Source organism: Molossus molossus, unplaced genomic scaffold (assembly GCF_014108415.1).
Source record: "Molossus molossus isolate mMolMol1 unplaced genomic scaffold, mMolMol1.p scaffold_m16_p_16, whole genome shotgun sequence".
Lineage (NCBI taxonomy): Eukaryota > Metazoa > Chordata > Mammalia > Chiroptera > Molossidae > Molossus > Molossus molossus.
In genome coordinates, this window is record NW_023425351.1 from 41,744,659 (window position 1) to 41,767,611 (window position 22,953).

General features: G+C 40.7%; 1 protein-coding gene across 1 annotated transcript in view; it reads right to left on the reverse strand.

Moving 5' to 3' along the window:
• NIPAL2 (NIPA like domain containing 2) overlaps nt 1-22,953 on the reverse strand; it is a 91,476-nt gene that overhangs the window by 27,491 nt on the left and 41,032 nt on the right. Inside the window, exon 4 of the mRNA XM_036264152.1 lies at nt 14,375-14,434. Within this exon, the coding sequence (XP_036120045.1) occupies nt 14,375-14,434 (60 nt within the window). The remainder of the gene's footprint in view (nt 1-14,374; nt 14,435-22,953) is intronic.

The following is a 22,953-nucleotide window of genomic DNA, read 5'->3' on the forward strand; positions in this document are numbered from 1 at the left end:
ACAAAGGCAGCCTGGATCGCTGCTACCTGTTATATGCTTGCTTATTTGGTGTCATTGTTTTCTATGTAACTGTCTCCTTTATAAATCATGTGCACACTTTTCATCAGTGTTTAAGTGCTGCAGACAGTCGTTGGCAGTTCCTTAAATAGATTTCCTTAAAATGTATTTGTATCCCACTTCTTTCTAAAAGTGCCATGCGATGTCAGTTCCTGCTGGTTTTATTTCAGTAAAGTCCCTCTTTTGAAAGACACAGATTTCTGGCTTAGAAACTTGCTGTTTACCGTCTGCTGGTCATTGCCCAGGAGTGTCTGGGAGAGAGACGGTAAAGGGAGGAAAGCAGCCCTTGCCCTGACTTTGCTCGTGGAAACGGTCACATTTCAGGTCAAGAACTGATTGTGGGGGTCTAGTCTAAGCCGAAACCGCTCCCACAGAATTCAAATTTCACCATTACTTGCTAGCTGGAAGTTATTTGTCCCTCTGTGACTCAGACTTCTCATCTCTAGGTACAAATTAACTGTCATACCTGCGAGACTCCAGGAATCTGGCTCTGCAAGATAGTTTGAGATACTATGTTTGAGAATCTCGCCTGTAAATAAGTAGGCCTGATATGACAGAGGACCCTGGGACACAGGGACCTCAGGATGCTGACTGCCACCAGTTAAGGGCCATCCGAGTTAAGCTTAAAAATTAGTTCAAAATTGTATCTGTACTATGAGAGTCCAGAAATCATCAGCGACTGTGGCTGGGGCTATCTCTAAGGGGTAGCAATCCAATCTGAGAACAGAAGGGCTGGATGGGAAGGAATCGGCTGGCGCTGAGTGAAGACTTCTCATTAGTCTTAAAAGAAGAAAGAAGCAAAGGAAATGACATAACTAACAGAGAAGAAGAAAACCAGCAGCCCTGCATTTGCTACCCACTGCTATTCTCAGGGAACTGGTGCGCAGAGCACCAACATCTGGATATTGGCGGGGACCAAAGTTGGAGCAAGTGTGGGTAAGCTGCTGGCGAGAGTCAATGACTGGACATGACCGAGATATAGGGATGTGGCCCCACCTGCCACCCTCATGCCTAGACCTGCAGCAAACACATTTTCTCATTAAATACAACTCAAGTCACTTAAGAGTCTACCAAAATCTGGTGAGAGTTTCAGATTTAACTTGACACAATATACAAATATTAATAAAATCTCTTCCTATAAACTTGTCATATGTGAAAAACAGGTAAACAAACTCATCTCTGCTCTTTATAGATGAGGTGTGTTGTGGGAGGGCATATGTCAAGGGAGAGAAATCTTTCTGTGGTTGTTGTTAATCCTCACCCAAGAATGTTTTTTCCATTGATTTTTTTTAGAGAGAGTGGAAGAGAGGGAGAAGTGAGAGGGTGAAAGAGAGAGAGAGAGAAACATCAATGTAAGAGAGACACATTGATTGGCTGCCTCCCACACACAACCAATCAAACTTGCAACCTAGGTATGTGCTCTAGACAAGGATCAAACCTGTGAACCTTCGGTGTGCTGGCTGATGCTCTAATCACTGAGCCACATTGGCCAGGGCAGGAAAATCAATATTTTAAAAGTGATGTTCTTAAAACTGTTGATTTCATAGACAAGTACAGTTGACATGAGTTACATTTTGATTACCATGATACTACAATGTGATAATCATAACTATAATGGTAATAGCTAATACTTATAAGCACAATTCTAAATGTTTTATATATAACTAACTTAATCCTTACAATAAACATGTGAAAAATAATTATACTATTAAGGTATTATAGTATTATAACATACACCATATATATCATATATATATATATGCATAATATATAATATTGTATAAAAATATTACTCTCCATATTGGGCATATGAAGAAATTGAGTCAAGGAGGGAATGACTATTTTGTCTGGAATTTTCTAGCTAAGTGGAGAAGTTGGATGGAAACCCAGGTAGTGACTTTCTTATTGACCACACTCTCCTGCCTCCTGTATGCATGAAGGACCACGCTGACGCATGGACAGCTCCGCCCCGACATTGTAGTCTCAGCAAGTGGCACCCAGGAGCTGTGCAGAGCATAACCTGAGGCCAGACGCAGCATCCCCAGTGGGGACAGGGCACCGACCTCTCCTGGCAGTGGGCCTTGACCAGCCCTGACGTTCTTTCAGGAGAGCGTCTCCAGACTAGAACCAGTTTCATAACGTGGACAATCCACCAAAAAAAGTTCTCAAGTCAAATTTACTTGGGAGGAGGGGAGTTAAACAAGCTTAAATAGTCCTTTTACTGGAAGACCCCTCAGGTCCTCAATGTGTTGGTGTTCATTGTGAATCTTCCAAAAGAGGATATGGTTGTAACATTTTCTAAGCATATTTGACCATGACAGCATTCTGAAGTAGTGCTGCAAGGAGTATTTCATACTTTGGGGAACGTCTGACATTGAACTGGACGCAGCTGGAAGACTGCAGCCTCTGTCTCAGAAGGCTGCGGCCACCCTGTTGAAAAGGCTCCTGCAGAAACGTGTGGACTGAAAATGAAGTATAAAGTGGTTGAAGGGAAAACGGCCTAGAATCAGATTCCTCTGATGCTTCTGTTCACTGCACTTCTAGCCTGCTGAGTTCCTCACATCTGCAAGCCTTGGACCCAAGATCTACGAGCACAGGTCTTCCTCAACTGACATCCGGTTTCCCAGTGCACCCTTCTCCTTAATTAAACCCTGAGATCTCCTTTAATTTTGTCCCCCCTCTCCAGCCCAATGCTAGCTAGTGTTAACTGTCTATTGCCTAGCTTCTGGAATATGACTTGACCTTACTTCTGGTAGCCTTAAGAGTTTTTATAATATTCAGCTAACCAGACTCCAATTAAAATTGATGTGTGATTCTCTTGGTCCTTATGTCTCCTGATTAATGGAGGTCCAGCTACTACTTTAAAAAAAAATTAATTTATTTTTGTTGCAGATGTTTCTCCTTTTTCCCCCACTGATTCACCCCCCCACCCCGCCCAGTCCCCAGCTTTGTTGTCCATGTCCATTGTTCATGCATACATGCATATAAGTTCTGTGGTTTATCTCTCCCCCACCAACCCCTCTTCTGGGGATTGTCAGTCTGTACCCCACTTCCACGTCTTTGGGATTACCCCATTCCTCAGACTGTCATGTTCATGATATTCCACAAATAAGTGAGATCATATGATATTTGTCTTTCTCTGTTTTGCTTGTTTTGCTTAGGATAATACTTTCCAGGTCTCTTCATGTCATCTCAAAGGATAAGAGATCTTTCTTTCTTACAGCTGCATAGTACTCCATTGTGTATATGTACCACTGCTTTTTTTATCCATTCGTCTACTGATGGACCCTTGGACTGTTTCCAGATCTTAGCTATTGTAAATAGTGCTGCTATGAACAAGTGGGTACATATATTCTTTATGATTGGTGTTTCAGGCTTCTTAAGGTATATTCCTAGAAGCGGGATCACTGGGTCAAATGGCAGTTTGTTTTCCACCATATTATTTTCCATAGTGGCTGCACCAGTCTGCATTCCCACCAGCAGTGTATTAGAGTCCCTTTTTCTCCACACCCTCGCCAACATTTGTTGTTTGATGATTTGTTGATGGCGGCCATTCTGACAGGTGTGAGGTGATACCTCGTTATTTTAATTTGCACCTCTCTGATGATTAGTGATGTTGAGCATTTCTTCCTATGTCTCTTAGCCATATGTATGTCCTGTTTGGAGAAGTGTCCATTTAGTTCCTCTGCCCATTTTGTAATTGGGTTCTTTGTCTTCCTTTTGTTGAGTTGTATGAGTACTATATATATTGGAAATTAACCCCTTATCTGGTATATCATTGACAATGATGCTCTCCCATACAGTGAGTTGCCTTTCCATTTTGATGATTGTATCTTTTGCTGTGCAGAAGCTTTTGAGTTTGATGTAGTCCCATGTGTTCATTTTCTCCTTTGTTTCTGTTGCCTTAGGTGATGTATCAGTGAAAATTCTGCTGCATATGATGTCTGAAATTTTGTTGCCTACATTTTCTTCTAGGATTTTTATGGATTCATGAGTCACATTTAAGTCTTTTATCCATTTTGAGTTTATTCTTGTGTAGGGTGTAAGCTGATGGCCTAGTTTCATTTTTTTGCATGTAGCTGTCCAATTTTCCCAACACCATTTATTAAAGAGGCTCTCTTTACTCCACTGTAGGCTCTTGCCACCTTTGTCAAATATTAATTGAGCATATTGCCTTGGGTCCATTTCTGGGTTCTCTATTCTGTTCCATTGATCTATATGCCTGTTCTTGTGTCAGTATCAGGCTGTTTTGATTACAGTGGCTTTATAGTATAACCTGAAATCTGGTAATATGATCCCTCCAACTTTGTTCTCCTTTTTCAAGATTGCTGTGGCTATTCGAGGTCTTTTTTGGTTCCATATTAACTTTTGAAGTATTTCTTCTAGTTCTGTGAAGTATGTTGTTGGTATTTTGATGGGGATTGCATTGAATTGGGTAGTATGGACATTTTAATGATGTTGATTCTTCCAATCCATGAACAAGGTAGGTACTTCCACTTTTTTATATCTTCCTCTATTTCTTTTTTCAATGACCCGTAGTTTTATGCAAATAGGTCCTTTATTTCTTTGGTTAAGTCTATTCCTAGGTATCTTAATTTTTTTTGCCATGATGGTAAATGGGATTGTTTTTTAGTTTCTCTTTCTGTGAATTCATCATTGGTGTATAAGAATGCTGTTGATTTCTTGACGTTAATTTTGTATCCTGCTACTTTGCCAAATGCATTTCTTAAGTCTAGTAAATTTTGATGGAGTCTTTGGGATTTTCTAGGTATAGTATCATGTCATCTGCAAATAATGACAGTTTCACTTCCTCCTTTCCAATTTGGATCCCTTTTATTTTTTTCTTCCTGTCTGATTGCTGTGGCTAAGACTTCTAGTACTATGTTCAATGAGAGTGGCAAAAGTGGGCATCCTTGTCTTGTTCCTGTTCTTAAGGGAAATGCTTTTAATTTTTTCCCATTGAGTATGATGTTGGCTGTTGGTCTTTAATATATGGCCTTTATTATGTCTAAATATGATCCCTCTATTCCCACATTTCTGAGCATTTTTATCAGAAATGGGTGCTGGATTTTGTTTAATGCGTTTTCAGCGTCTATTGATATGATCATATGATTTTAATCTTTCATTTTTGTTTATGTAGTGTATCACATTTATTGATTTGCGAATATTGAGTCTTGCATCCCTGGCATGAATCCCACATGGTCATGGTGAATAACTTTTTGATGTATTGCTGGATTCGATTGGCTAGTATTTTGTTCGGGATTTTGGCATCTATGTTCATCAGTGATATTGGCCTGTAGTTTTCTTTCTTTGTAGTGTCTTTTTCTGGTTTTGGAATTAGAATTATGCTGGCCTCATGAAACGAGTTTGAAAGTCTTCCTTCTTCTTGAATTTTTTGAAATAGTTTGAGGAGAATGGGTATTAGTTCTTCTTTGAATGTTCGGTAAAATTTCCCTGTGAAGCCATCTGGGCCTGGGCTTTTGTTTGCTGGGAGAATCTTGATCACATCTTCAATTACTTTTGTTGTTATTGGTCTGTTCAAGTTTTCTGTCTCTTCCTGGTTCAGTTTTGGGAGACTATATATTTCTAGAAATTTGTCCATTTTGCTTAGATTGTCGAATTTGTTGCCATATAATTGTTCATAAAATTTGTTAACAATCCTTTCTATTTCTGTGGTGTCAGTTATTATTTCTCCTCTTTCATTTCTTATTTTGTGTATTTGGGTTCTCTCTCTTTGTTTCTTGGTGAGTCTGGCTAAGGGTCCATCAATGTTGTTTATCTTTTCAAAGAATCAGGTCTTTGTTTCAGTGATCCTTTGAATAGTTTTTTTGGTCTCCATGTCATTTATTTCTGCTCTGATCTTGACTATTTCCTTCCTTCTACTTGCTCTGGGGTTTTCTTTTTGTTTGCTTTCTAGTTCTTTAAGTTGTGAGGTTAGATAGTCTATTAGAGCTTTTTCTTGTTTCTTGAGGTAGGCCTGTAGTGCTATGAACTACCCTCTCAGAACTGCTTTTGCTGCATCCCATAGATTTTGTGTTGTTGTGTGTTCATTTTCATTGGTTTCCAGGAAGTTCTAATTTCTTCCTTGATCTCCATGGTAACCCATTCATTGTTCAATAGCAAGCTATTTAGCCTCCATGTTTTCAAATGTCTTTGCATGTTCTTTTTGCAGTTGATTTCTAGTTTCATGCCATTGTGATCTGAGAAGATGCTTGATATAATTTCAATCTTCTTGAACTTGTAGAGAGACTTAGTTTGTGCGCTAACATGTGGTCTATCTTTGAGAATGTCCCATGTGCACTTGAGAAGAATGTGAATTCTGTAGTTTTGGGGTGTAATTCTCTGTAGATATCTATTAAATTTATTTGATCTAGCACTTCATTTAGAGTCTGTATTTTCTTGTTAATTTTTTGTCTAGAAGATCTATTCAGTGATGTCAGCAGGGTGTTGAAGCCCCTTGCTATGATTGTATTGCTGTCGATTTCTCCTTGAAGTCCTCCAGAAGATTTTTAATATATGTTGGTGCTGCTATCTTGGATGCCTATATGTTTACCAAGGTTATAGCTTCGTGTTGGATAGATCCTTTCAATATTAGGTAGTGGCCTTCTTTGTCTCTAGTTATGGCCTTCATTTTAAAATCTACTTTATCAGATATGAGTATTGCTACCCCAGCTTTTTTTTCCTTTTAGTTTGCTTGAAATATTTTTTCCCATCCCTTCACTTTCAACCTATGTGAGTCTTTTGTTGTGAGGTGGGTCTCTTGTAAACATCATATATGTGAGTCATGCTTTCTTATCCAGTCAGCTACTCTGTGTCTTTTTATCGGAGCATTCAAACCATTCACATTTAAGGTATGGTTGATATGTACTTATTTATTGCCATTTTTGTTTAGTGTGGTTCTATTTTTCTTCCTATTTGTTCTACTAATTACAGCAGTCTTTTTTAGCATATCTTGCAGTGCTGGTTTGGTGTTAATATATTCCCTTAGCCTTTTTTTTGTCTGGGAAGCTCTTTATTTGACCTTCTATTTTGAATAATAGCCTTGCTGGATAGAGTAGTCTTGGATTCAGGTCCTTGTTTTTCATTACCTTGATTACTTCATGCCACTCCCTTCTGGCCTGTAGTGTTTCTGTCGAGAAGTCAGCGGAGAGCCTTATGGGGTTTCCTTTGTAGGTAACCTGTTGCTTATGTCTTGCTGCCTTTAGGATTCTCTCTTTGTCTTTAATTTTTGGCATTTTAATTACTATGTGTCGTGGTGTGGGCCTGTTTGAGTTCTTCTGACTTGGAGCTCTCTGTGCTTCTTGAACTTAAATGCCTTCTTCCTTCACCAAGTTAAGAAAGTTTTCTGTCACTATTTCTTCAAATATATTCTCCAACCCTTTCTCATTTTGTTCCTCTTTGGGGACTCCTATGATGCAAATGTTATTATGTTTCCAGTTTTCCCACAGTTCTTTTACGCTGTCTTTCTGTTTTTTAATTGTTTTTTTTTTTTCTTTTGGTTTTCTGATTGGTTGATTTTTTTCTACCCTGTCTTCTAATTCACTGATCCGGTCCTCAGCTTCCTCTACTCTGCTGGTTAGTCCTTCCAATGTGTTCTTAATTTCTGCTATGTCATTCTTCATTTCCACTTTGTTGGTTTTCAATGTTTCTATATTTTTACTCATGGTGCTGATGTCCTTTCTCATGCTGTTGAGCTTCCTCAAGATCATGGCTCTCAACTCTACCTCTGATAATTTGCTTAGCTGCATTTCATTGATCTCATCTTCGATAGAATTCTCTTGTTCTTTGATTTGGGATTTGTTTCTTTGTTTCACCATTTTGGCTATCTCAGTGGGTTTTGGAGCCTGCCAAATTTCCCTGTGGGTGTTGGTGTTCTGCTGTTTGTGGCTCCCTCTACTGGGTTTGGATAAGCCTGGGCGGGCCCACATTAAACACCACTGTTAAGTCTTACTTTCCTGGGTAGATTTGCAAGCCCAGGAAAGGTTCACTTATCCTCTAGCTTTTTCCTGGTGGCTAGTAGTCTCAGTTACTCAGTGCCTTGCAATGTAGCCCTGGTGTTCTGCATAAGAAGATTTCCAGAGAGTGGGATAGATGCTGGTTATTAATGAACCTCAATTTGCATTTCTTTTCCTCACCTGGGAAAGGCTGAATCTCCGAGGTGGGGGTGGGGGGGGGGGCTGCTACTTTTTCCCACAGCTCTGGGAAGGAGCACCCTGGCCACTGTCCTTTGTCGCCACAACTCAGCAAAAACTCTGAGTGCCCTCCAAATCCCGGGTGTCTCCACAGAGTTCCAGCCCTGTCTGCCCTCCCTCTGCCGTAGTCCCAGGTGAGTGGCTGTGACTATTTTAGCACTCTACTCTGGCTCTCTGCACTGTGGAGCAGGCTTGGTCTTTATTCCCCAAGGGCACTGCTCACAGCTAAGACTGCCACTGACTGGGGGCTCCCAGCCCGCCACCCTCTCACACCTCCGCAGATCCTACCAGTGTCCCTGGTTATACAGTCCTGTCCTGTTGCTTCACTGTTGCTTTTTTCTGAGGATTTGTCTTTATTTTAGTTGTAATTCCCATTTGGTCCTGGGAAATTGTCTGTGTAGCTTCCATTCACTCCACCTCCATTTTCACATCCTCTACTCTTGTGTGCAGCTGGGTCGCACAGGCCTCTCTGGTCCCCCCGCACCCTGCCGGTCCCACAGGTAATTTGACCACACAGTCCCTCTGGGGACCCGGCTCTATGCCTGTCTTATGGGCTGCTGGGTTGCACAGGCCTCTCTGGTGCTTCAGCACCCCACAGGTCCTGTGGGTAACTGGATGGCACAGTTCCTGCTGGGTCACACAGGCCTGTCTGATGCTTTAGTCCCATGGGTAACTGGATGGCACAGTCCCTGCTGGGTCGCACAGGCCTCTCTGGTGCCCCCGCACCCTGCAGGTCCTGTGGGCAGGCAGCTGGATTGCACCAATCCCTGTTGGGCTCCGGCTTTCCACCACTGTTGTGGGCTTCTGGGTCGCACAGGCTTTTCTGGTGCCCCAGCACCCCACAGGACCCATGAGCAGCTGGATCACACCAGTCCCTCTTGGGCTCCAGCTTCCCACTGCTCTTGTGAGCTGCTGGACTGTACAGGCCTCAGTGGAGCCCCAGGTCCTGCCTCTGGTGGCTGGGGAGTGCTGCTACCCCATGGGGTTCAACTCCTGCTCAGCATTTTGGGAATGGGTCTCAGTTGCTGGTCTGCAATTCTGTTGCTTGGGCATGGATGTGTGCTCCCCAGCCTCTGTTGCTGGGCTTATATCTCGACTCTGATCCAGCTGGTACTATGGGGGATGGTGCTGGGCTCTGGGCTGTCTGTGGCTTCTGGGATGGCACCTTGGGAGCTCCACTAGTGTGCACTGGTCTGTGTTGACACAGAGTGACCACTGGTCCGATGGTGCCAGGTGTGCTGGTGGGCTCAGGTTGCTGGGCTCTAGCTGCTCCCACTGCCTCCTCCCAGGGAAGACCTGGGATCTTCCAAAATGGTGGGACCTCCTGTGGAGCAGGGATAAGGGCCGCTTACTGTGGTAGCCGGCTGCTCCTGTCCACAGCACAGGAACTTTCTGCTCTGTGGCTCTGCACTGCCTGGGTTTGGTCGTCCACCTTCACGTCCACTCACACTCTCTCAGACACTCACCCTCACACCTGTCCTGCCCACTGCCATCTTCCGTCCTGGGCTCTTTATTCTATCCCAGCTACTACTTTTGTGAGATACCAGGACCCAACCACTTGGGACATTAACACTAAGCCATTTGGGACATTCTCTCCCCTCAGTCCAATCTCTCCAGATTCTCAGGTTTATGGCAGTTAAATCCCGAAGCAGCCCTGGATTGAGAAGTCTCAGTGATGTGGCAAATACAAATAGTCCTGAACCTACCATCGGAAAGCCTGCCACTTCTGGGGCAGCGATGGAACCCAAAGAGCACTCTGTCCTCTCACCCAGATACAATGTTTGTTTGGCTAGATTAGTATTCTAGATACTGGCCCCAAACCAAGTTGACCTCTGGTGTGGGAGGAAAAAGGAAGGAGATGGTCTTCATCTCACAATTAATCTCTTGACTTTCTATCTGGAGAAACCATTAATAGGTGACTTGAAGTAATTAAATGACTAGTCTCTGGAGAGTGCTGATGAATTGACTGCAATTTTTATTTTTATAATAATACTATCTGGACTTGAATCAGCTAGGATCTCACAGACTATTAGATTCTGTACTTTTGATGACTAAGGGAGAAGAGAGGGGAACATATTATCATTTTTGGCTGATTAAAGGGGAGAAAAATCTGGTGCTTTTTTCAAAAGGAAAAAAAATCATTAAAATAATTTAAAGTTATTAATCCACTAAGAATCAGAACACAGGCCAAAGCTTGTCATTGAGTTAATAATAGTTGGCGAGTCCTTTCAGACATAGCTTTTGTGAGGTCATTTTTTGAGGCTAGTGGTGAAAAGCTTCATGGTCACAGAGCTACATTTGGCGATAAATTAGCTCAGCTTGTTCCCACATGGTCCAAAGATCTTCATTTGTTCCATCATGCAAAACAAACTTTCATTTGCTTCAAGTAGGGAAAAATAAATGCTTTTCTTTTGCACATTTTGACAATTTAATTTTAAGCATGCTTATATGTTAATCTTTTAAAAAATATCACTTTTCTTTTCCTTGTTTGGTTTTAGTGTCTGCGAAGGAAAAAAAAATATGTTTTTAGCTTTTAGCAGAAATAGCCAGATTTTCTCAAGGCAACAGCAATCCAGGACAAAAGAAAATACATGTAACTTAACACATGGTTGAGGAAAATCCTTTCCCTAAGTATGAAATGGGCGATTACACCTTAGATCACGATAACCTTATGATATTGCTGTTGGAGATGTGGGTATGAATTGGTGACTAAATCCTTCCTTATTCTTATGGTACTAGTTTAAAGTAAAAACTGATCACTTTTAACTATAGTATGCAGCAAATGTGATATCAGTTGCATTCTCAAAATGCCTCAAGTTAGAACGGCAAAAAAACGGATCCCAACCAGAGCTGTGGGAAATGTCACCTGGATTACTAACTTTTGCAAAAATATCCTAGTCAAGGTTTCCTCTGATGAACCAGTAGAGTGCAGTGGTGGCTGACAGTGGTAGCAGTAGCAATGACAATAATATCATGTGATAGGCCCTGTACTAAGAGTTTTACATACATGAACTCATTCAATCCTATGAGATAGGTCATGTTATCTCCATTTTAAAGATGAGGAAATTGAGGCTTAAAGAAATAAAGTAGACGTGGCTGGTGTGGCTCAGCAGTAAGAGCATCGGCCCTTGGAACAAAGGGTCACAGGTTTGATTCCTGGTCAAGGGCATGTACCTGGGTTGCAGGTTCAATCCCCAGCCCTGGCTGGGGTTGTGCAGGAGGCAACTGATCTACGTGTCTCTCTCATATTGATCTTTCTCTTTCTCTCTCCCTCCCTCCCTTTTACTCTCTCTAAAAATCAATAGAAAAATATCCTCAGATAAGGATTAACCTCCCCCCAAAAATAAGTAGATGAGGTAACTTGCAAAGGTCTCACAGCTTTCTGACACGAGAGACACACCCTCAGCCCTTGCACTGTAGTTCTATCAGCCTGCCGGGCTTGGAATACTGGCCTGCCACTTCCTAGCTATATGACCTTGGCAAGTTATTTAACCTAAGTATCAGTTCTGTAAGTGAGTTGTTCCTATATTTAAATAAGATAGTTCATTCAAAACACTTACAGGACCTGGAAAGAATAAATATTTAATAAAGGTTAACTGTTATTAAAATAAGAGAAATTAACAAAAAATAAAAAAATTAATAGAGGTTTTATTTTGTTTGGTATAGTTGTGTATGTGTGCATGTTTTCTAGTCCTCATGACCCCCTTTTTCCCCCCTTATGACCCTTTTTAGTTACCTCTTAGCAATAAAATTAGTCATAGAAATGATGACAATTAATAGGACTTTACATTTCTCAAAGTGCTTATGTGAATTATTCAGTTTGAACCTTAAAACAGTCTCTAATATTTGTCAGCAAACTGAGGCTTGGAGAAGTGAAGGGACACACTGGCCTCAGCTGACAGCAGAAGCTGAGTCCAGATTTGAACCCATGAGAGCGAGTTCAATTCATACACTTCGATGTTGAGTCAATTAATTGCTTTTAGTAATACTTAACTCATCTTGGGTTTTCTAAGTATATGATCAAATCACCTGTACATATTCATGTTACTATTCCTTTCCACAGTTTATGACTTTCATTTGTTCTTTTCCTAACCTTCATTGGCAGCTGTTGTATTAAATAGAAACTTCTCTTCCCTTTTGCACCTTTGCAATGCCCTCTGTATGCCCTCCTCCAAATGCCTGGATGTGGCCCATGCCTGTCCCATCGAGCTGGCAGAGTGGATTCAAATGTTTCCTTTGCTGTAAAAATTCTCTCTGAGCTTCCCAGATAGAGTAATCTCTCTTTACGCTAAACCAGTGGTTCTCAGCTGGGAGTGATTTTACCCCCAAGGAAACATTTGGCAATGTTTGAAGTCATTTTTGGTTGTCATAATTGATGCAGAGGGTTCTACGGGCATCTAATCTGTCAAAGCCAGTAGGGATGCTGCTAAACACCCTCTAGGGCACAGGACAGCTCCCTTTAATGAAGAACTATCCAGCCTAAAATGTCAGTAGTGCAGAGGCTGAGAAATCCTGTTCTAAACTAAAGGCTTAAGGCCTTATGATACATATTACTTTCTGCTTAAAAAAATTTACATATATATATATATATATACACATATATATATATATCATCATCATCAACTGTATCGTTTGAGGGCAGGGATTCTGTCTTAATTAGTCACCTTTTTACCATTAATGTTCACAATAATTAGCAAGTCTCCCTTTACATCCATCTGTATTACTTCATTAAATGCCCTAGATTAATTTAAACATCAATCAACCATTAATAACAAATGATGGCATATTTTATTTTATTTTATTTATTCTCACCCGAGGATATTTTTGCATTTATCTTCAGGTAGAGTGGGAAGGAGAGAGGGAGGAAGAGAGAGAGAGAAACATCAATGTGAGAGACACATCGACTGGTTGCCACCCACACGACCCCAACAGGGGCCGGGGATGAACCGCAACCAATGTACATGCCCTTAGCGGGAACTGAACCCGGGACTCTCTGGTCCACGGGCCAACACTCTAACCACTGAGCAAAACTGGCCAGGGCTGACAGCATATTTTACATAAAACAATTTTAAAAGTTTCCTGAAGACATTAGATAAATTAAAAAAATAATGTAGGACCTAAGTTTTTAAATTTATAAAATGCAGACATTGCTCATTCTTATTTCTGATTCCATACAACTTCCCCAAATGACTGAACAAACCATAATGTATTTTTAAAAAACAGTATGGAAAAATGATATATTTGACAAGATACAGTTCACATGTGAATGCATTTGGAAAAACATTTTAACCATGAAAAATTTGACAATGTTGACCAGAAACTTTACTAGCAGAATCACAAAAGGAGAAAAAGAAAAAGTGAAGCCACGTTCAAGACAATAGGCTCAAGGGAAACATGACCAGAGAAAACCAAGAATCAGCAGAGCACCTGGGGTCACATTTAAAGCTCAAATTTTAAAAATAAATGTGATCTCCTTGGAAGTGAGTTGACATTCCTCTACTTAAAGTACCTAACATGTCACATTCATTATCATATGTCAGCAGCAATGCAGACAGGAGTTTGCCAAGGAAGAGAATACGGATCTCCACAATTCTTCTCCCCAGTGATATGTCCAACAAGAGGTGGAAGATACAATCAATACATGATGGCTTTGCTATAGAACAAATCTTTCTTACAGCCAGGAAGGCTTCTGTTATTTTCCACTAAAAGCTATATTTCTAAATAAAATTTTGAAGAGCAATGTTCTAGGTTACCTTTGGAGGGGGCAAAATACAAATCAGGTAGTTAACTGGTACATCCAATTTTTGTGTGTGGTTTTCCTTTTATGTAATACTTTTATGGAACGGTCTAACAAATACATCCCTTGAAGTGGAATTTACCGGATTTTATTATGCTCATAAAATTTTCATAAAATTCATAATAATGACACTGAAAAATAATAATCTGCTGTGATCAGTAGTCTGCGGAGTGGGCTCGATGAAGATGGACGAGCATATGGCAGCTCCAAGATCAGACCCATTTCAGTAATTTGTTCCCAGTTTTTAAAGCACATAATTTCTATGGATACTACTCTTTATTTCCTGATCAAGCAGTGCTATAATGAGATGAATTAAAGAATTACTTACCTAGTAAGTCTGAAGCTCTCAAATTTTCTTTCAGAAACATAACAGAAATAAAGGCACTACCTAGAATAAAAATGGCCATTAGTGATGTCCCCAATATAAAAACATATATTATGTAATGCCATCGGAAGGAGTTAAGCAGTTTATGTCTTAGGCCTGACTAGCTGTGTCCTGGTCAGAGACATCCAGCTGCTGTGGCTGAAAAAATGACTTCGTTCCCCCTCATGGCTCAGGGTACATGGAAAGTGGCCTAGTTGACAATGGCCCTAGGACAATGATTGGGATAGTGCCCCATATACAGTGACAGCCTAATAATGAAATGAATGAATGGAAAGGAAGGAAGGGAAGGAGGAAGGAGGGATAATAGAAAGAAAGGAAGGGGAGAAAGGCAGAAAAAGCAGGAAGGGATGGGAAGGCAAAAAAGCAGAAAGAGAGAGAAGAGAAGAGAAGAGAAGAGAAGAGAAGAGAAGAGAAGAGAAGAGAAGAGAAGAGAAGAGAAGAGAAGAGAAGAGAAGAGAAGAGAAAAGGGTGGAAAGAAGAAAGTCTTAACTGAATCTCATTATTTTCCATTACCTCCCCCTATAATCCTTATTCCTATGGTACCTCTATCAATCACCAGAATCCTAGTACTCCCCTTAATCGCCCCTCCTTCACACTACACATCCAACAGGCTACTGGTCTGTTAACTCTGAATTTCTCTCTCAGACCCTCCTCCCCCCTTCATTTCCCTGTCACTGTCCCAGCTCAGGCCAGTGTAGCCTCTGGCTCAGGCTGCTATCACAGCTCCCCACTGGGGCCTCCCATTTCATCACCCCTTCCCCTTAGCACCAACAGAGTAATCTTTCTGAAATGCAAATCTAACATCAATCCACAGCTTAAAAACCTCTTAATAGCTTCTTCTCATTTACAGGACAAAGCCTGCCATTCAAAGACAGCCATCTCTGATCTTCCTTGCCACAGGTGCCATTGATCTCTTTTATATTCTATGCTCACTCTTAGTAACATCATCGTAATTGCCAGAACCACCATTTAGTTTCATGCTACAGGACTTTAATTTGTGCCACTGCCTATGCACCTCTGCCTCCATCCTCTGGAGCACCTCTAGACTAAAGCATCACCTCTGGATCCTCCCTGGCCCATTCCCACCACCAGGTTGACCCCTCTGCCCTTATGCATGGTTACCTTTTATAATAATAGCTTTTTCATCACACCTAAGATTTGCTTTTCTCCCCTAGAAGACTATCAGTGCATTTTACTCTGAAATATATCTTATTCTTCTACGATCTCTGGTGTGCAGTTAGTGCCTAGCACATAAATAAAAGAGTGTTTGTGGGATCTCGGTCCTGCATTTGCTGACTCTGGTGCTACTGAATTCTCACCCTCATAACTCAGCCACGGCCTGCTGCTATGCTCAGGTGTGTGGGCAAGCTGGATCCCCTATGCTCTTCCTCTCACGGAGCCATTCCTCTATGAGCAGAGGTGTGGGAAAGGGCAAACTTGCAATAATACAAAGAACAAAAACACAACATAATTTGTATGTTAAATGTTTAACCAAAATTTTTAGCAGAGTTTTTTAAAGTAAAAATACAGGGAAAAAGTCATTATAAAATAATTTCATCATTTGAGAAAACTACAGTTAGTATGTTTAGGTATTTATTTTTCTTTAGTTGAGATCAACTATAATGCAAAATTTCTTTTCTCGGTTTCCTCAGTTACTATCTTACAAACAATTTGCCATGTCATTAAAAATTATTCACAGATATCATTTTAACGAGTCTGTATAATAATCCATTAAATCAGTTAAATTTGAATATAACTAAATCTAGTATTCTGGCAACTGATTTAAAACAAAATAACAAATCTACACCAGAAACTGTCATTTAAGATAAAGTGGGGTCCTCATATATGCCCTCCATCTTTTTCTCAGCCTAGCTCTCTCTCATTCAAGTTGAGCTATGTTCTTGCAAACTTTGCCTGGGCAGGTTAGGAATGAAGGATTCGTACAAAATAAACAGAGCATGAGAAATATCTATCAAACATGAGTTTAATTGTGTGGTATATCTTTAAAACATTAAAACAATATTTTCTGTAGCTAAATTAATCTATAGATACATAGTCTATTACATTAAGAATTGAGTTTGGGACAGATGTAAAAATGTATGAAAATTTTCTCTTTTGAGTTCGGACCAAAATGATTCAGGACAACTAATTTCACATGTTAGAGCATTAGAAAATGTATAACAACCAAGACCTCATTCTCACCGCCATCACTGACTTCCTGTGTAATGAGATAAGAATGTTTCCAGGCAGAGGGAGACAGATTAACAATAAAAAATAGGCAAAGTATTGCTACAGTAACACACACCAAATGCGTTCCATTGTAACAATAGGTGACTGCTTCACAGCAAAGGAGTCCAGTAGGAAGGGAGACAATGCTTACATGGAAGGAGAAACTTTTAGAGCTGGTAGGAGACATAGAGATAGATAATTTACTCCAGGTCCTAAATGTTATAACTGGGAAACTGAGGTCCAAAAAAGTTGTCTATTCATTGATCTGTTCATCTAACAAATATTCATACTATAGCAGACTTGGAACCAGCACCCGTATTTCCTTATTCCAGTCCAGAGCTCTTTCTAGTACACTACACTCCCTTTTCTGCCTTGAAGTAAGAAAGGCATCATATTCCTTCTTTTTGTTGCTAAACCACAGTGTCATAAATAATTTCACTTTCAGAAAGAATAGGGGAAGATGTTATGTAGGAGATGATTTCATTGCTAAAAGCAAAAAGACATAATTGGTAACAATAAGCTTGAACTACACTAATGCATCAAATCATATAAATTGCTGTGAAATAGTTATCAGAGTTTTATGAAACATAAGTATGCTCTTTTTACTTTCTGAAAAATATTATGTCTGATGCACTTATGTACTCAGCTTTCTGTTTTAAGAGAACACGAGATTTTCTATAAATATTTTATATATGAGAATAAGAAGATTTTAAGTTTTATTTATCTAGCAGAGACAGCAATAAAAAAGGACATTCTATCTTAAGGTACATTTACTTCTAACTCATTCATCCTGTAAACATTGTTAAAGTGAGAGCCGCGCTGAGCAAAAACAGTATCTGAGCAAGAGCTAATCACATGAGTAGAGTAGTAAATTTTTAAACATTTTGTCTTTATTGTTGAAAGCATTATGATGTCCCTCCTCTTCCCCCTCATGGACCGCCTTCTCCGCACTTCTGTCTGTATGCAGTGGTTGTGCACATGTGCACATAAGTTCTTTGGTTTATCTTTCTGCCCCCTGCCCCCATTCCCGCTGAGGTTTGTCAGTCTGTTCCCTATAGAGTACTAAAATTTTAAGATGAGAAAAAAATAAACTGGAGTGCTCCCATATACACTGGCAGTCAGAGGTCTGTCTCAACCCTGTCTAGTTGTTGCTATAACCACAACCGTTGTTTAATGAACACTTAGAAAGGGGGAAATCTATTACACTTTTATTCTTCTAGTAAAATTTAAGATTCAACAGCAGAAAAACAATTCAAGATCAATAGCTTAAAAAGTATTAAAACAGAACACACTTGCAAATGAAACAGTTTCGTGCTAGGTATGCTTAACTACAGTTACTAGTGAGCATTCACTGGACTGCAGGCATATTTGGGCAGAGGTTCATGAACCCCTTTCCATGCTGGCCTTCACAGGACATGGGTCTACACAGAGCGTGCCCCCAGTCACTGGTCTACACAGAGTGCTCACAGACACAGGTTTACATGAGTGTTCATGGACACTGGGGTTAAATTCACGACACTGTATCACACAGTGACTCCAGAGGTAGACACTGGCCTATGAATGACTATAACACATTTAAAAAAGGTGAAAAGCAGCATATGAAAGATAATATACCCAAATCCAAACAGTGGTATATGTAGGAATCATGGGAGGAAAAAGTAGCAGAAATATTATTCATAAGGGAAAAGGACAAAAAAACTTCTGGTATTTTCTTTGGTTCAAATAGTACTCCCATGGGGAAGTTTACCAATATGTTCACTTGGCATTGAACATAGTGCTTCGTGGCCACAGAGAGTCTTAGTGACAGTTATAATGGACTGACTCCTATTGGTGAGTCACCTATACTCTTTTCGACCATTAAGCGTCACTAAGGTCGGCAATCAGAATGAAGATGCTTTCTGGCCAGGATTGACATAAGGAAATTTAGATATGGGCATTCTGATTTGGATTTCCAGATGAAAAGAGATAAAGGCCAAGCAAGATTCTGGTGGCTTCAGCTGAATATATAGATATGGGGACTGTGCTAGTCCTAGGCGTAGGTATGTGTCCCAGTGTTGCGCTTCCTAATGCTTCCCGGTTATTTAGGAATAAACCCTGAGTTTGTTCTTCATTTACCTCCTCTCTGACATCACTCAGACGTGGTCTAAAACCTGGTTATTATTATGGAAGAGTTACTTAGCTTAATGTGGTCAAGAGTTGGTTGGTGTTCTAAGATTCATAGCAGGCCACAAGTAAGAGAGAGAGAGAAAAAGCTATTATAAATTAATCTGGTGCATGAGAATTCAGATAGGTTGTAAAAACTCGATTTGGATTTTCTTCTGTAATAGATACTAATGAGAATTAGTAACTCAGAAATTAGGCATCAGTTTTCTCTTAGATAGGACAAGGGTCTCAAGATCTCGGTGGCTCTCAATGCTGTTCTTGCTAGGTGTTAAATAAAATGCACAGTATTCCGCAGCTGCAGCTGCAACAGGATGAGCTTGACCAGAACCACAACTAGGTAGGTTTTGCCAACTGCAAAGAAGAAACTGACAAGTAATGAACCAAAGAGTATATATAAGCAATGGCCATGCCTCCCTTTGGGAAGACAGAGCTTTGGATGTGAGTCTTATTTGCTGCAAGTAAATAAAACTAATGACAACCATGTCTTGTTCTCAAATAAGAACATCCTAAGTGGCAAACTCCTTGAGTTTGGTAACATTTCTATGTGTTAGCAATTAAACACAAGGGTAGATTATTACATATCATTTTAGATTATTTGTCTGTAGAATGATAGGCAAATGGGCATTACCTTTTTTAATTTGTAACATTAAGATACCTAGGTACATTTTATTTAAATTCTCTAACCTTCCTAATAATTTTTCATTAAAGATTTTAATAGCACAGAAGAAAGTTCAATAGCTATTTAAATGTGTTATAGTATGGGTATTTTAAACAGATTTTGTTCACATTTATTTACTTCTCCCATTTTTTACCTTTTTATGGCCACTTCTTTTTTTTTTTTTTTTTTTAATTTTTTTATTAAAAGAATTCCCCCATTGACCCCCTCCTCCCCACTCCCGCCCCCCTCCCACCTTTTCCCATACTATTGTCCGTGTCCATTGGTTATGCATATAAGTTCTTTGGTTTATTTCTTCCCACCCCCCCAACCCCTTTCCCAACTGGCAACCAACAAAATATTCTCTGTATCTATGAGAATGTTCCTGTTCTTCCTGTTCATTTTGTTTGTAGATTCCATTGTTGATAGATATGTATTCATTGCCATTTTGTTTGTTCCTACATTTTATCTTTTTCTTTAAAAAGACCCTTCATCATTTCATATAATAACGGTTTGGTAGTGATGAACTCCTTTAACTTTTTCTTGTCTGGGAAAGTTTTTATATGTCCATCGATTCTAAATGACAGCTTTGCAGGATAGAGTAATTTTGGTTGTAGGTTCTTGGTTTTCATCACTCTGAATATTTCTTGCCACTCCCTTCTGGCCTGCAAAGTTTCTTTTGAGAAATCAGCTGACAGCCTAATGGGAACTCCCTTGTAGGTAACTAGCTGCCTTTCTCTTGCTGCTTTTAGGATTCTCTCTTTGTCTTGAACCTTTTGCATTTTGATGATGATGTGTCTTGGTGTGGGCCTCTTGGGGTTCATCTTGTTTGGGACTCTCTGTGCTTCCTGGACTTGTATGTCTGTTTCCTTCACCAAGTTAGGAAAGTTTTCTGCCATTATTGTTTCAAACAGGTTTTCGATTTCTTGTTCTCTCTCTTCTCCTTCCGGCACCCCCAAGATGCGAATGTTGGCACGCTTGAAGTTGTCCCAGAGGCTCCTTACACTATCCTCATTTTTTTGGATTCTTTTTTCTTTTTGCTGTTCTGGTTGGGCGTTTTTTGCTTCCTTATATTCCAAATCGATGGTTTGCTCCTTGGATTTACGTACTCTATTATTGAAGCTATGTAAATTATTCTTTATTTCAGTTAAAGCCTCCTTCGTTTCTAACTGTGCAGCGATCGTTTCTGACTGGTACTTTTTTATGCTCTTGAGGCCCTCACTGAGTTCATTGAGCATCCTTATAAGCAGTATTTTGAACTCAGCATCTGTTAGGTTGCTTATCTCCATTTCGCTTAGTTCTTTTCTTGGGGTTTTGTTCTGTTCTTTCATTTGGGACCTGTTTCTTTGTATCCTCATTTTGCTGCCTTCCTGTGTTTGTTTCTGTGTATTACTTAATGAGAGGTATGGGGCTCGCTGAGACCCGATGCTGCTCGTTTGAAAGAATTTAGGAAAAACCTGAAGCAGGACCCAAGACAGGCCAATCCTATGGTTAAGCAAGTAGCAACAGCTTGGGTGGGCCTGAAAGTTGGGTGGGGCGGGGCCTCAGGGAGTCAGCAGGGCGGGGCTACCAGTGTGAGCCAGGTTGCTGGAGTCCCAGATATGGCGACTGTCTGCCGCCCCAGGGAAGGGCTCACCAAAGGAACAAAGGCCTCTGACAGCACGTTTGTCCCGGAGAAAGCCCCCTCTCCAGCCCTCGCTCCAGTGCCAAACAGCTCAGTTCCTCCCTGTATTTCTCTGGTGCCCCTGGAGCTGCCTCCCCTCCAAGCTTAGAGGGAGAGAGTCCGACCAGTCTGTGCGCGGGCCCTTTAGGGAGCTGCCTGTGGCTCCAGCCAGGTCAGCTTCCCTGAGCCTCAGTTTCTGCTGGTTTTTCCAGCCAGAAGTTATGGGGACTTCTCTTCCTGGCACTGGAAACCTGAGCGGGGCACCTGGTGTGGGACGGGGACCCCTCAGTCCTCAGGAAGGACCTTCCCAGCCTCGGGAGCCTCCTGATTTTTATCCGCCACACTTGGGTGTGGGACCAGCCCGCCGCGCCGCCGCCGTGCCGCTGCCGCCACCCCTCGCGCCGCCGCCCCTCCTACCAGTCTGGATGTAGCTGCCTTTTTTTTTAATTCCGTAGTTGTAGGACTTCCATTCAGCTTGATTTCAGGCGGTTTTGGATGATGGTTGTTCTGTAGTTTTGTTGTAACTTGGATGTGGTTGTGGGAGAACGCGATACTGCGTTTCCCTACGCCGCCATCTTGACCGGAAGTCTCTGGCCACTTCTTAAAAGACAAATTTAATCCAAAGCTTAAGAAAAAAACAATTACATGTTACTTAAATGTAATTACGAGATGATATTCTTATCTGATCCAACTAGAAAGAAAAAACAAAAAGAACCTTTGGTCCACAGGTCACAAACTCATATACCCACAGTGGCCAGTTAGGCAATCCTTAAAGAGGAAGAAGTCCGGAGGGTGGGCTGCAGCAATGAGGCACAGTGGGACTGTGGTGACTCGGGCTGCACGAGATCAGTGACAGGTGGCAGTCATAATTCAGCCCTCGCACACTGCAAGTCCAGGGCTACCAAATCTGACTCTTTTGGACAAAAATCCAGTTCTTGTGTGTCATGGTCCAGTTTTGAAACATGGGAAAATAATTTGTATTCTTATAAGCGTTGTTTGAGCCAAACAAAACACAGCAGAGGCCAGATCTGGCCGACAGTCCACCAGTTTGTGAACACGGATCTAGTCTTCCACTTTCATTTCCTGGAAGCTTGATTTATTGTTTAGTGTCTAGGATCTGAAGAGAAGTCAGGGTATATGTTTATAATATAGGAAAGTGGAAGACAACGTAGTAAAGAAAACTCCATTTTATAAAAAAAAATAAATAAATAAACCATGACATGAAAGGAACATATTTATATAACAATGCTACAAACAGATCCTCACATGTAAATATCTGGCTTGTGGTTTCTGACCATTTATAATGGCAGCTTTATTGTGCTGCTCAAAAGCAAACCACAACAGCACTTTCATGTCAGTCACAAGCTTCAAGCACATGGACACACCGAGCGAGCTCACAGGCTCATCAACTCTCCGTACTGAGGCACGAACGGGCTGCTCCGTGCTTATCCTTCCGTTAGTGGTAGGATTGTAATGGAAAAGCATGTCAATTACAATGTACTCCATGGGGTTAGGATCTGATGATCGGAGGACGTGACTGTTTGATAAATGTTTCTTTGCAGAGAGAAAAGTTGGCCTACCATCCATAATGGCAGGGATAAAAGTGTGAAGTAATTCGATTTAATAAAAAATTGCTATTGTCATTTATTGAAGATAATGAAAAGGTTGTTCATAGATTATTTGCATAATTTCAAATGAGGAAATTTACCTGAATTAAGAATCCTTTCTTTTCTACAATTTTTTTTTTTTTTGGACACACATTAGTGATTAAACTTGAAAAGCCTCCAAAAAAGTAAAAATGCTATCATTGGA